Genomic DNA, 15203 nt, shown 5'->3' with positions numbered 1-15203 from the left:
TATTTTTTTTTGTTATTTTTTAACAAACCGCCGTTCATTTACGGCATCCCTGGGACACCCCACATTGCTGTGGCACTCACTTTGGGAACCTCTATCCTAGGGAGTTATAAAATGAACTCTTCTCACTCTAATAATCTTTAATACAAAGCACAAAAGGTCAATTATTTTCTGAGATGTTTTGTTTAACATCAATTTTTTTGTACAAACAAAATAATAATAATGAAGGCCTAACGAACCCGAAGGTTCGATGCCGATACCACTAAACGCTCCCTGCATAAATCCTTCCAGTGATGTCCCTCCAAACCCAATTCTATTAAATCAGTTTTAACGCAATCCTCCCATCTACATTTCTGTCTACCCCTCAGACGTATACCTGTCCGTTCAGTGTTTATTAACATTTTAAAGATCCGCTCGTTACTAAGCTCTTCAACCTTACTCAGCCCTCTCATACGCCACAATGCTATAACTTGAATAATATTTACCGGGTGTAGGTCCCTTAATTCAGCGTTATGTAATTATTTTAATTCCCTTGTTAATTCATCCTTTTTAGGTCCGAATACTTTGCATAGAACTTTAATATCGGACAAACAAAAACCAAATAGTAATATATACACTCATTAATTTTAAAATTATAGATATTCATTTTAATATTATAAAGATAATTATTTTTTAATGATTATCAGAAAACCTAATATAAAAAATAGTCCATTAATTAAATCATGATACATACAATTTTTTCAAATGAGGAAAAAGATTTTTTAATCAAATGATCTACACTGCATTAATTTTGATAAGGGAAGACATAGAAAAAGTTTCTCAAATCTTGTAGTACAAATAGATTATACTATCTATCTAGATTAATTGGATTATGAGGTTTATTCTACATTATGATACCCTTAAACAGGAAATATTTGTCACTAAATGTTACAGCAAGTATTTAAAAAAAAATAACAAAGTAGTATTAACAAATAATTTAACTTATCAATATTAAAGGCGTTAAGATTCAATAATACAATCTAAATAAAACAAAAAAGAACTATGAATAAAAAAAAATATTTTAAGTTGCTGTTATTTAATTTGTTAACCTTATTAGCTCTAATTAATTAAAATAATATACTGGCTAATGTACTGTTTTAATTGTAATGAAATGGCAATACAATAATTTCAATCCATGACTGATACACTTAAGGTGTCCATAAGTGCGCCATTACAGAAATATCTGAAGAAGTTCTTTTGACCTTAATATGATAATAATAACCTCAAATCTTTAGTTGAATAAACTTGCCTCTAAAGCAAGGAGAGAGAAGTTTGTGAAGGAATTAAACAAATAAAAAAACAAATATAGAAATACTTCTATGTGAAGGAAATTTATACCTGACAGAGCTAAAACAGTTATTACAATATTTTTTAAGCATATACTTCTCTGAATTAATTATACTGGTGCATATAAAGGTTCTTAATAGCAATATTATGGTTGCAATAGACAAAATTGATCCTCTGAATGTTTACTTTTTCTATGCTATTTTAGAATCAGTTTTAATTATATAATTATAATGCTTTAAACAAATTACTTATTTACTGAAACAAACTTGACCAGGCAACGCACATAAAAAGTAGCCATGCAGAAAACAAATAAGGAACAGATTATTCCAATAGAATGCAAAAAAGTCTGTACAATTAATAAAAAGTATAAATTTTATTTTAATATATACAGACATTTTTACATGAGTTGCCTCATCTCAACTAAGCATAATCTTAAAAGTATAAAAAAAAAAAAAAAATTAACTATAGGATGCAAAAAGAAGCTGCCATTGTAATAGCTCTTATTTTTAAAATTTTCTTGCAAAAAAAAAACTTATAGAAATTGAAAATTACAAGTTATGCAGGATATAAAACTATCATTAAAACATTTTTTTACTTAGTAAATAATATGTTATATTGCTTTATGAAGAAAATTAATAATAGTAATAACTAATTTTTAAGTTATTTTTTCTCTAGAATAACTATAAAACTAATGATTGGGGCAACAAATTTCTGGAAACAAATTTATAAACTTTTTTTTATATAAAAAATAGTAAATGTAAATCCAAACTCTTCCAGGTGAAGCAACCTGTTTTTTACAGTGAACCCTTTTCTTTTTTATTTATTTATTTATTCTGTTTTATTTAAAACGATTTTATAGTTAAAAAACAATTTCATCTCTCCATGATGAGTCTCCATGATTCAATACCACTTCGTACCTCCTTACTTCAAATATACAGATGCAAATCGTGATAAAGATTGACAAACTATGGATAAACCATCAAGGATTTTTAGCTATTTTATTTAGGCGGAAAAACGTTGAATATAATCCTACAACAAACAAAATTAGAATGACGATTAAAGAACCTAAAGAAAGTTAATCCCTAAGAGTGGGAGAGAGGAAGTAGTATTAAGATATAAAAGATATACTAGGGATCATTTTTTCCCATACGTGGCGATTGCAGGTTTACATATTGAGACCATCAGATTACAAACTGGTAAGTTTAATTTCAATTGAATTTGTGCTACAACACTATTTTTTTTTTTTAATAGATTTTTTAAATATACACAATAGCGAAATCATAATTTTTTTTAATTATAAATATTTTTACTTCTTAGGATTTTATCTCTTATCCATCATTTTATATTTCAGAAATATGACCAAATATAAATTGGTATATTTTAATATAAGAGTACTAGGAGAACCAATAAGGTATATGCTCTACTACATGAACAAGGAATTCGAAGATTATCGGATGCCTAGAGAAGACTGGGTTCAACTTAAAGAAAGTCAGTCGTGGTAGAAAAATATCTACTCTTCATGAAATATTTAATTTTTTTTTTAAAGGAAAATCCATCATTTATTTAAATAATATTAGATATTTTGTAGATATTAAGTACCAAATATAGTCGCCATTAAAGATAAAAAGAAAAAAAAACATGTATAGATAATCAAATTAGAAATATTTATAAAACTAAAGCAAATCGGAATTCCCATAGCTAATTGTAAATAGAACAAACATTTATTGATAACATATATCAATAAACTATATAGGTACTAAATATCTAATATTAATTAGATATTTTTAAAAACCATTGGTAATTAGCTAGCCAAAAAATTAATATTCAAGCTATAAATAATATTTAAAATGTACTTTATCTTTTGATTGCAGAAGTACCATTTGGAAAACTTCCTTTATTAGAAATTGATGGAAAAGTTTTTCATCAATCAACAGCCATTTTAAGGTACTTAGCTATTGAGGCAGGCTTAGCCGGAAATAATGCCTGCGAAAACTTTCAGATTGATATGATTGTTGCAGCATTCGGGGACTTTGTCGCAGGTAAATTGGTTATTATTAATATAATAACTTACAAAATTTTTATTTTCTAATACACTAATTTGATAATTCAATACATCTAATATAGAAAGATAGTTAGAAAAAAAATTTATTTACAAAAATATTTATGAATATGACATGAGGACAGTGAAGGAGCTCCCAACTAATAATAAATTTATTTATGTGATTTTACACTTTAAAATATTGGAGAAATGTTTCGGTGTTTGTTTCTTGGATCAAATAAAAAAAAAAAAATATTACAGTTTTAACAATTAATTGAAGTTTTTTCATGATCTTTTACTCTCATTATTCTCCATATAAAAATACAAATATAAATAATTTTTATGTAGAATAAGAAAAATTTGCTGGTGAGATTTTAATGAACTAAGGCCAATGAAAAGAGAGCTGTCGCTTTAGATAAAGAAGGTAAAAAATGTTGATAAAAAAGTATTAAACAAGTTCATATTTTTTTGTAGCACCCCCCAAAATCCTTAAATACCAGCTTTCAAAAAAAAAATTTTTCAATACCATTTGATCCTATTATTTTTTTCCAAAAATTAAGAAAAACATTCTAAGCTACTAGTGAACTCAACAAAAATCTTCAATTTTTAATATAAGGACATTAAAATATGCCAAATGGCACAAATCCAACTCTGCCAATTCGAACTTAATACATAACATAATGCATTTTTGATTGTTAGGTGGCTATTTGTTGCCTTCGAATTTAGAAAATTGGAAACTTTATAGTTATCAGAAAGAGGAAAAAAAGTCTTTCTAATAGTAACATAGCATTTGAATTTGGTCAAATCATGCTCAACTAATAAAGGGTTTAAGTTTATCAAGGAAAATGTGTAAACAAATTCAATATTTTTGACAATTGAGAAAATTTTTTATTGCATAATAATTAGTAATAGGGTTTTTGAGGATGTTGAAAAGGAATATGAACTTGTTTTATACATACTGTTTTTTCTTGACCTATTTTACTCGAAGTGTGTATGTTTATATTATATTAATATGTAATTTAAGGTCATTAAAATCTCTTTAATATTTATTGTCTTATTCTACATTTTTAAAAAAATGCGTACATGTTTTTGTTAAGTAAAATAATAAGAGTAAAAAATTATGAAAAAACATTTTTATATAAAACAAAAATGGTCTTGGTGAGGTCAAAGAAAAAACTCAAATAGTAATTAATTTAAATTTAATGTGAGCCAACGTTTCGCTCCACGCTGCAGGGCTTCATCAGCGTTAAAAAAAAGATACAAACAGTAAAATATTATAAATAAATACTAAAATATTTTATTTTTTTAAATCTTTTTTAGCCTTGACAAAGCCCTACAAAGCGTTTAATATAATTAAATTAATATTTGAGTTTTTTCTTTGACCGCATCTGGACCATCTTCCTTTTATATATTACAAACGGACCATCAGCGATCTTCCCATAATTTTTATAACCTTTATATTTATTTAAAATTGGTGACTCTCCCCTACCCCTACAGTTGCATGTCTCATAGCTTTAATTTTAAACTAAATCACAGTTAACAATTGCAAAATAGTTCTTATCTATTTTTTTTTTTTTTTTTTTAGTTTTTAGGAATTAAGCTGTTCTCATTCTGGTAGCCTTAAATAAGGACTGAAAAGCACCAAATAAATTACTATAGCAGATATTAATTTCAGACACTTTTTTTTCTTTTTTTTTTTTTTGTTAATTTGAAATATCGGGTTTTTGGAATAAAAGAAACTACTAAGTATGTTCTATTAACATTCCAAGATAAGCAGTAAATTAAAAATAGACTACGAGGAGAAGATGGTTGGGGGTGCGGTCAAAGAGAAACACAAATAAGTTGGTGTAACCTATTTTTACAAATAGGTTAAACTAGTTTTACAAAATAGGTTACACCAACTTATTTGTGTTTCTCTTTGACCGCACCCCCAACCATATTCTCCCCAACCTATCTCTCATAATTATAAAAATAGACTAATTTGTAAACTCCCTCTTGAATTATCAATAATTATTATATGTTAACTATAGCAGCTTCCAAGACATGCTTAATCCTCTTCTCAAGAATTTGGCCCAATGGATGAGCCTCAGAAGTCGAGAATATACCTAAACAGACTAAGACTAGATGAAGGACTAAACCGTACTAACTGATAATTAAGAAAAATAGTGAACCCCGTTACTGGAATAGAAAATTATGAATCCCCTTATTCACAAAAACTTCCCTCTTCAGTGATCTCATAAAATGCACCTTGTGCAGAAACATCCTATCCTTTTCCCCAAATCCTATTTAAGAATAATATTATATGTGGCTTAGAATAAGAAAGAAAAAAAAACAGTGTTATTCACCTCAGAAATACAATTTTATTTTTAATTAATATTATGACTCATGGATACCATGGATACCATTCATTGAAATATTGATCTATGATTAATTTTTTTAATTTAATTACAGCTTTTGCTAAATATTGCCAAAGATAAATAATATAATTTTTTCTTGATTATTATGAGATAAATTTAAGAGAGATATTACTTTTTATTTCACTAATTGTGCAAGTTTCAGAAAATAAAAACTTATAAGATCCATATATTTCACAGTCAATTATTTTCTTACAGAGGTTTCCAGATTCTTCAAAATGGAAAATCCAACAGACAAAGAAAATCTAAGACTATCTATCATTAAAAACTCTGTTCCATTTTACATGACACGTCTTGAAAACGTTTTGAAGAAAAATGGAGGATATTTGGCCAATGGAAAGGTAAGAGATAAAAATTTAAATTTGTTATATAGGAAAAATTACTTCTTTTTGTTTGACCAAGACTCCCATTGGAGTTCTATACTACAAACCATGGTTGAGGGTCAAAGTTTTTTATTTTGTGGGACCGCCACTCAATGAAAAAAGTAAAAAAAAAAATGACTTAATTGATTCTGATGATTTATTTTAAATTTGCATGTTTATTTTAAATTAATCAAATTAGGTGATAACCAAAGTTTTTAAATTCCACAGAGTACTCCAAGGTTCCTAATCTTATTTAATTATAATCAGTTATAAGTTTTATTCTGTCTCTTTTCTATGTAATAAATTTAAAGTTACTCAGAATAGCTTTAAACCAATTTCAAAGTTATAGCACCTTAACTCCGGTCCTGATCAGACGAAATGATCATACTATTTTTGAAATGAATCTTAATAGTATGGTTTTTAATTTATATGAATTAAGTTTTTTAATTAAAATCATTAAATTTAATTTTTATATTAATATTACTTCTTCAAATAATCCAGTGGTTACCAAACTAAAGAAGTTTATGGACCGTTAAGCAAGAAATTGAACTCCCTCTTCCAACTTGGGTTCCCCCAGAAAAATGTTCAAAACTTTTGAGAGATTTCGAGTATCTACATTTATCTGTCAAAATCAGTTAAATAACACTCAAACATCAGGAAAGATAAAGAATGAAACAGTTCTGACAGTAATATCGATAATAATGAACTGCTCCAAACCATGAAATGTCAGAGGTTCACTAATTTTAAGGAAGTACTGATTTTTTAACAATTATTAAACAAAGAGGTGATTTGTCCTATATCATCCTCGACCATCAGCTTTTCCCCCAATTTCCCAAGAGTACCCACTTTATAGAGGCTGGGTGTGCCCCAGGAGACCTCCTGAACTCACAGGATGGACTCACGACTACAGTAGTAGAATAAATAATTATCTATCCCAGCCAGATTCAAACCCAGGTCCTGGTAGTTAGTATCACAGCTCCTTACACATCGAACTACCCCACTCCAATTTTAACAACTCCTTACAATATATATGGCAGACCCTCCTATGGTCCGAAGACCACCAGTTCGGAACCACTAAAACATTCTTTATCACTATTTGAATTTTTAATGTACATATTGAAGATTTGGTACTTGTAAAAATTATTTATAATTTTGTAAACAATTTATTATATTTTAATCACAAAAAATTTTAATTATGTGATTTTGAGGACAAAATTAAAAAAAATTTTATTGTTATTTATTTCTTGTTATTATTATTGTTAATGCTCTAGATTCATAAGAATATGTCTCTAATTTTGATTTTGAAATAAGGCAATTAATAATTTTAAAATATTACTTTACTCTTAATATTATTTATAACTTTATCAAGATTTTGTTTTACTTATTAAAAGAAGAAATTTTCCTTTTAGCTATCATGGGCTGAGTTTTACATCGTAGGCTACTGTACATCTTTGCCTGGCCTAATCGGGATTGATTTAACTGAAAAATACCCTTTCTTTAAGGAGCTAACAGACCGAATCCATTCTTTACCAAGAATTAAAGAATGGGTGAAGAGAAGACCAAATACACCAATGTGATTTGTTTCAATACATTGAGGAATAAAATAGTTGAACATTGAAATTTTTTCATTGACAGAATTATTTAAAAATTTTGTTTATTTTTTAAAAATATATTTTTCAGTATTGTTCAATATTGTGTAAAAATATGACTTGTTTTTAACCACCTGTAATGTTTACTTCCACTTTTCATCGAGGATCCGTAATAATGCAAAAACATTTTATCTGATAAAAAAGTATGTTTAGGTAATCACCACAAGAAGATAAGAAGACGAGATATTATTATCACAATCTATACAATTTCTCCTGGATTATTAAAAAATCTGACTAATTATATCATCATTACATTTACCTTACATAACAATATGAAATTGATAAAATTTATTTGAAAGATTTTTTTTTTAATGGTTTTTGATATAATCATTAAAATTGTTGATTCCAAAATAAAAGAAAAATTTTCTAATTTAATGAATATTTTTTAAGAAAAAAATAAAAATTAGCTTAGGAATCAGATATAGTATGCTTTAACCATGTAATGATAGGAATGTGTAAGATTCGGTCTGCATGTCTGCATATCATTATTACCAACTATAGAAATCTTGCTTTTGATATCTCTGATGTGATTCTAGTAATATTGTAATACCTATATTTCTCTTTGACTATTTCAACTTAAAACAAAATAAAAATGAAAAATTAAGTAATTATATTAATAATCTAAATATAAATATATATACTAAATTTAGTTATCCAGGGTAAACCCAGTTACATATAAAAATAATACAATAATAATAATATAAGTAAAAACACATCAACAAATAGAACATAAATTACATACGTTAATTACAATTTCAAGCATATAGATTGAACATAATCTATAACATATAATATTATAACATATTTTTATATAATATAATGGAAAACCTAATAGATGAATAATCTAGCTACAAATAAAAACAATAACAAAAATAACCAGTTTCAGTTCCTCATAAATATACCATTTAATCTATATTATGTATAAAGTATATTGCAACAAACAGCAAAAAGTAACCTTAACTAAAGTTAATTAATATATTTGAAAATTTGTATATTTTATTTTTAGTTGAGATAAACTGAACTGAACCAAATAAATAGCATTTGGTTGTGTTGACATTATGACATCATACTTGGTAAAGTAGAAAACTTAATACAATTTCATTCCAGAAATAATAGCAAAAGTCAAAAGTTGCCTGATTTGATGAGGAGGTGCATGAATGTTGAAACATCGGAGAAGATCAGGATTATCAACAATATTATGGAAGGGTTTATAAACAAAAGTTATTAAAGAGTTAAATGTTCACCAGGACCAATGATTTCAAATAGCCATTTGGAGTTTCCTTTTCCTGTTTCCCAAAACCAAAGGAAACATAGGAAATGCATTTGTAGACTTTCCAATGTGTCAATATTGGTTTTCTGATATGGATTCTAAATAACACAGCAATATTCTAAAATTGGACAGACCATAGACAGATAAAGTTGTGATAGAGGATTTGAAACTATGGTTGAAATATTATTTTCAAAATTTAAATTATAATCAAAAAGTATGCCTAAATCTTTAATTGATTGTTCTCTACCCGAGGGTAAATTGGATAGCAGATATAAAAAAAAAACTGGGACCTATTTATATTAAAAAATGATATTCTTTGCATTTATTGACGTTCAAATTCATTAAATATACCTATATATGAACTGTTAACGTTTCATTTCATTAAGCAAAAAAAGTATACAATGACTCTCTCTCTCTCTATATATATATATATAGTAGTATAGGTGACCATGTACACTTTATTGTTTGCAGGAGTACACATAGCCCAGATTAAAGTAATATGTAAACCTACCTTAAACATTAGTAAAGGTAAAAACAATAAAATAAGAAAAAAAATACTGAGACATGCAACTTACCCTTGTTTTCTGAGATGACACAGGTTTCTTTCTTGATGTTCACTTTCCACCTAGGCCTTAAAACCCAGCAGATTAAGAAACAACAAAAACTAAACAGATGCCTCCAACAGTAAATAAGCAAATCCACTCAAATTTAAACTATACTTTTTAATATCAGTAATCAACTCCATGACATAACCGAACCAGACCAGACAATGTAATAGAAACCTGTACATATAGTATAAAAAGCGAAATATATTATGTTAGTAAAAATTTATATCAATATTTATAAATAACTTAATAATGACATAAAAATGATTATGAAAGCTTCTTTTCATCATTCTTTTAAAAAGAGTATAAATTAATATTTATATTAATAGTATAATATTTAGATTACTTCCCTCAAGAATTAATAAAACTTTATTTCTAGCTATTAAACAGGAATTGGTAAATGTATATTTTGTCGTACCCGAGCTAGATTTTCCAAAAACAGAATTTTTTTCAAAACAACATAGATCATCATTTTGTGACTTTATTTTTATATATATCATAGAAATTGCTACTCCTACAAAGATGATCATTAGCAATTGCTTTAAATTAAATTTAAAAAATTTTATATTGAGTACAGACATCTTTTAATACTCAAAATGAAAAGCTGGTGAAATTCACTTTAGAGTAGTTTATAATGATCGTTGCAGTTTCAGTTTCCATGATATTTTGCAAAATAAAGTCACAAAATAGTGATTTCTTGTTTAAAAAAAAAAAAGATAAAGAAAAAAGCTGTTTTTGGAAAACTATATCTACTATTAAACGGACACACCTCAATGAGGGCTCAAACTTTAACAAACTTATTCTTGTAAAAAAAAAAAAGATGTGCATCCTGTTGCAACTGATAATTTCAGGATATTGAACATAGAATAAAAAAAATTAGTTTTTCAACAATCATTCAATTAGTTTCAGTCAATCTAAAACTTGAGAAAATTTCTATTAATCATCATTAATTCATCATCAAAATTCAGCCACTAAAACAGTATTATTTATCAAGAATACGTAACATTTTAGATTAATTTTAAAATATGAAAATATGCTTTGTCTGATAATTCCAAAAGAAAAACAATAAGTAAACGCCAACTTTCGAATACAGAATTTTGAACAGGAAATACATTTTCCAACACTCTAATTTGAATAAACAAAACAAAATGTATTCAAATTATTGAAGTTATGAGAAAATTTCTTCATACTCAATTACAATAGTTAGGGAAGTTACCAGGGTTATAACTGATTCCATTATATATATTTTTTATTCTTAAGAAACCTTTCCCACAATATTTATTCCTATTTCAAATATTGAAAGTTACTTAAAAACATTAATTTGGAAACAGTAATGTTTAGAGATGAGCAGAAAAATGCAATTAATGAGAATATCAATTCATCTATATAACAAATTGATTCATTGGTCTTAATAATTGGTAAGTTTAAAAACAATAAGGGAGATAACGGTTGAAATATAATTAAAAACTTATTTAGGACTGAGTAAATGACTAGCAGTTGAAGAATGCTTATACAAAATTAACCTGAACCATCTCTGGTGACATCAAATAGCTATTTAGATTTTGAAATTATTCATTTGTTAAACTTTTGGTAGAACAAAATTTAAATTATTCACTTGAAAACGAAAACTAACAGAAATCAAGAAGGAAGAATATTATAAATGTTTCACAATACCCTTTATAATACAGTGCTTCCAACATTACCGAAATAAGGAGGGAAAAACAATCAAATAATGAAAATAAAAATTCTTAAAAAAAAATTACTGGATTTTACAAAATTTTTTTTATTTTAAGACACATTTTCCTTGTCCAGTACCATTAAATTAAATTTTGTTAAGATGAAATATTTTTAACCCCTTAAAATGTTCAAAATATCGATAATGAACTCTATTCCAATATATATAAAACTTCTAAAGTCATGTAATATGGAATAAAACCTTTTATATTTCTTAAACTCAAGTAAATTAACACCTCCAAAAAAAAAAGTTAAATAAGTGCCGGAATAATATAGTGTATACTATTTTTCCTTAATGAGATATGACCACTATTTGAAATAATTGGTAAAGTTTTATTCTAATAAACATAATAATTTTTCATCTTGTAAAATGATTGTCATTTTTAATTCGAATGAAAAATGATTGTATAAAGATATTTCTATTAAACGTTTTGTTGTTTTCAGGACAGTGCCTAATTTAATAACTAGCTTTCACTAATAGAGATGATTAGTTGTGGTTTGTTATTTGAAAGAGTAGGTATGATAAAGTAAAGCTTAGCTATCGACCTTAAATGGAATGGCGGGTGTAACCAAACATTTGTGATGTGAGAACAAAACATTTTATCAGATAAATTACTTATAACCGATAGCTTTAATTTAATAGATCAAAAGTTAAATCATTATTCAACCGATAATATCTTAAAATCTTTTAGTCCAGTAATTATTTCAAAAAAAGGCACTGACAAAAGTTTATATTTTGGAGTCTCTTTATCTGAGAAATCTAGAGTTTACAGAGTCAGAGCTTCCAGACGATTTTCATGCCATGCTGTATAATGCTGAATTATTTCCAATTCATTAGGGCAAGTGAATAAAAAAAAGACCTCTTACAAGGCGCCAGCATTAGAGAGAGGGCAATGCACTTTCCAACATTTTATTCATTTACTTAAAATAGAATTTCATATTTTAATTTTTAGATTTCATCAATACGGAAAATTTGCATACAAGGGAATTATTATAAACTTTGTTTTTATTGAATTCCACGACTCTCCACGTATATGTTACAAAACGATTCACTCATATAGTAATTATGCCATGTTACATTAACACATTGAAGCCTGAATAGCTTAAATTACACTATTTTTGACCCCCCTTTTAAGAATAGCGAATATGGATCAATTTAACTTTCTGTTCCATTGTTTTATATACATCTATATATAGTTGGTAATACGATTAACTATTTGCGTAAGCGTAACAAACTTATTGTTACAATAGTTGTTAACGTAAAACCTTCGCTTGAGGGAGGCAATGAAGACAAAAATTCTAAGGGACCTCTGTTCGGTTTGTGACAATGACAGTAAAACAGAAAGTGGTCAGTAGAACTTTTTCAATACCCCCTCCACTTCAAGTTTCGAATGGTCGGATTTCAGAATTTCCTCCGTAATCCCATTTTCTTTCACCTTACAATCTGAAATTCCATCTTTCGCTTTATTGCCATTCTGTCTGTGTTCTGCTTGAAATCCAAAAATATGGTGCGATGCGCGCCACTCAACTCTTACCATCCCACATATACACGTCTATTGTTATTGTGTGTAGACTAATGGGCCCTTGTCGAAGTTATTGCTTTCTCGTTTCTATACTACCCTATCCGATACTAATGCCAAAAAATAACTTTTCTTAAATTTATAACTAAAAATCTGTTTTGTTTCGGATAAAAATTTTGTTTTTCTCCAGATGGCGCCACTTTTCTCTAGATTCACCAATGTTTTCATATTAATTATATATCGATTTTTTTCACTTTGGCTCTCAGTACTAATCAAATAAAATATGTAACAAGTAGTAACTGGTTCCAATAACCATAACTGTTATGTGTACAATGGGGGAATCATACTTATGTATTCAAAACAATTACTCAAAATTTCATGATTAGTTATGGAATTATGTATGGATATTGGACTTTTCATGGTAAAATTTAAATGGCAATTAAAGTATGTAAAACAAACAAAACTATTATTATAATAATCTATCTAATACTTTATGTGAGGATTAAATTAGCTACATGATTAGTTAAGTCCTATATTTTTAAACTTATATTTGTTCTTGAAACAATTCTTTTGAAGTTTCTTGTTTAAATAGGAGAATATATAAAATGCTATACATGCGAGAAAAAAATTGTCAGTTTTGCCAAAAGGGAAAATTCAGCAAAGTGAGTATTATCTGATATCCATTTTTTTACTGGAATAGACATGGATACTAATTAGTTTATCTATGTAAAACACAGTTTGTAATGTACCAGATTCACAAAAAATTAAACATAATATAGATTTTTCATCCAAATAGAATTTCCAGGTCAGATGAAGCATAAGATATATTTTATACTTATACTCTCCTGAAAATAATTGGATTCATCTTATTAACAGAACACGGATGAAAGGTCTACCAGTTTTAATTTTTCTCATTAAAATGGAATAGAAAAAAATCTCTTAATTTATAAATTGTATCGATGATTATTGTAATATAATATACCCATATCATTTAATTTTTATAACCCCATACCTGAGATGTACAGTTATGAAGTTATTTTTTTTTTGCAAGAAAAAATTTTCTGATATATTATTTTTATTAGAAAAACAATTAACAATTTTGACCTCAGGAATTATGTCTTCAATACTAATCCAGGTTTCACTTTTCAAAAATAACATTAGGCAAATTACAGAGTAACTAGAATTGGTTTATAACTTCAAATTTTAATTGTAAAATTAATTGATTTTGATTTTTTTCTACAATTCTATCTTTTAGAAACATTGAAATTGAAGCTGAATCCAACAGGTGAGGAGTGGGGACATAATTATGCAGCAAGAACCACAGCATTCTTGTATGGATACTCAAGGTTACTACAGTTGAATCACCTACCAGGGAAGATTCAGCAAGCACGAGCATTCCAGGCAGCAAATAACCATTAGTAGGCAATTAAATCTACACTATCTATCATTTTTGTAAGTTTTTAATTCTGTATACAAATTATCTATAAATTTATATATAAAATCTATAAATTAAATTAAATACAAATAAAAATCTATAAATTAAGTGTTTCAGTTCAAAAGTTTTTATTTTTAAGATTTATATTTGTCTTCTTTCAGTAAAAATGTCACAGTATAAATTATCTTATTTCAATGTGAAGGCATTAGGAGAACCTATAAGATATATTTTATCATACATGGGAAAAGAATTTGAAGATTGTCGTGTTACTCCAGAAGAATGGTCTCAGCTTAAAGAGAGTAAGCTCTAAAGTTTTATTAGAGTGTTCATTTATCAAAAAAATCATGATTATCAAACATTAGTAGTATAGAAAAAAAAAGTTCGTCAAATAGAGGATTCATTTCTTATTTCCAGAAACACCTTTTGGGAAACTTCCAACTTTAGAAGTGGACAATAAAATTCTTTATCAGTCAACAGCCATTTTAAGATACTTGGCAGTTGAAGCTGGTTTAGCCGGCAACAACACAGATGAAAATCTGGAAATTGATATGGTTGTTGGAGCATTTGGAGATCTGGCTACAGGTTTGCTTAATTATCAATAATGCTTAAAATATATTAATTATGCTATATTATAAATTAAAACTATATTAGTTTTTCTCATTTATTAATATTTAATAAGTAGGAAAGGGAAAATGTTATAAGTTCCATTGCTACTCATTAATATTTTATACAAAAATTTAAAAACTTTAGTTATACAGCCATATATTCTTAGTTATCAGCCTATAATGTTTTCTCCTATTAAAAAAAAGTTGAAAAATATAAGTTAAGCAAGGTAATTAAAGATTTTTTATTT

The 15203-nt window shown here is 27.0% G+C and overlaps 1 protein-coding gene and 1 long non-coding RNA gene across 2 annotated transcripts in view; both read left to right on the top strand.

Moving 5' to 3' along the window:
- Window positions 1–2411: 2411 nt before the first annotated feature.
- LOC106686345 (uncharacterized) overlaps window positions 2412–15203 on the top strand; it is a 20510-nt gene continuing 7718 nt past the window's right edge. Inside the window, exons 1-8 of the mRNA XM_067048462.1 lie at window positions 2412–2519; window positions 2675–2811; window positions 3195–3362; window positions 5974–6116; window positions 7547–7710; window positions 8894–9006; window positions 14512–14649; window positions 14765–14948. Of these exons, the coding sequence (XP_066904563.1) occupies window positions 2679–2811; window positions 3195–3362; window positions 5974–6116; window positions 7547–7710; window positions 8894–9006; window positions 14512–14649; window positions 14765–14948 (1043 nt within the window). The 5' untranslated portion in view covers window positions 2412–2519; window positions 2675–2678. The remainder of the gene's footprint in view (window positions 2520–2674; window positions 2812–3194; window positions 3363–5973; window positions 6117–7546; window positions 7711–8893; window positions 9007–14511; window positions 14650–14764; window positions 14949–15203) is intronic.
- Window positions 13186–14365, top strand: LOC136796029 (uncharacterized). The gene is made up of 3 exons (XR_010843721.1): window positions 13186–13359; window positions 13508–13577; window positions 14171–14365. It is a non-coding gene; the product is annotated as an uncharacterized lncRNA (long non-coding RNA).

This window comes from Halyomorpha halys, unplaced genomic scaffold (assembly GCF_000696795.3).
Source record: "Halyomorpha halys isolate HHAL.00 unplaced genomic scaffold, Hhal_1.1 Scaffold810.1, whole genome shotgun sequence".
NCBI classification, from domain to species: domain Eukaryota; kingdom Metazoa; phylum Arthropoda; class Insecta; order Hemiptera; family Pentatomidae; genus Halyomorpha; species Halyomorpha halys.
Note: the sequence above shows the minus strand (reverse complement) of the source record. Positions and strands in the feature narration are given on the sequence as shown.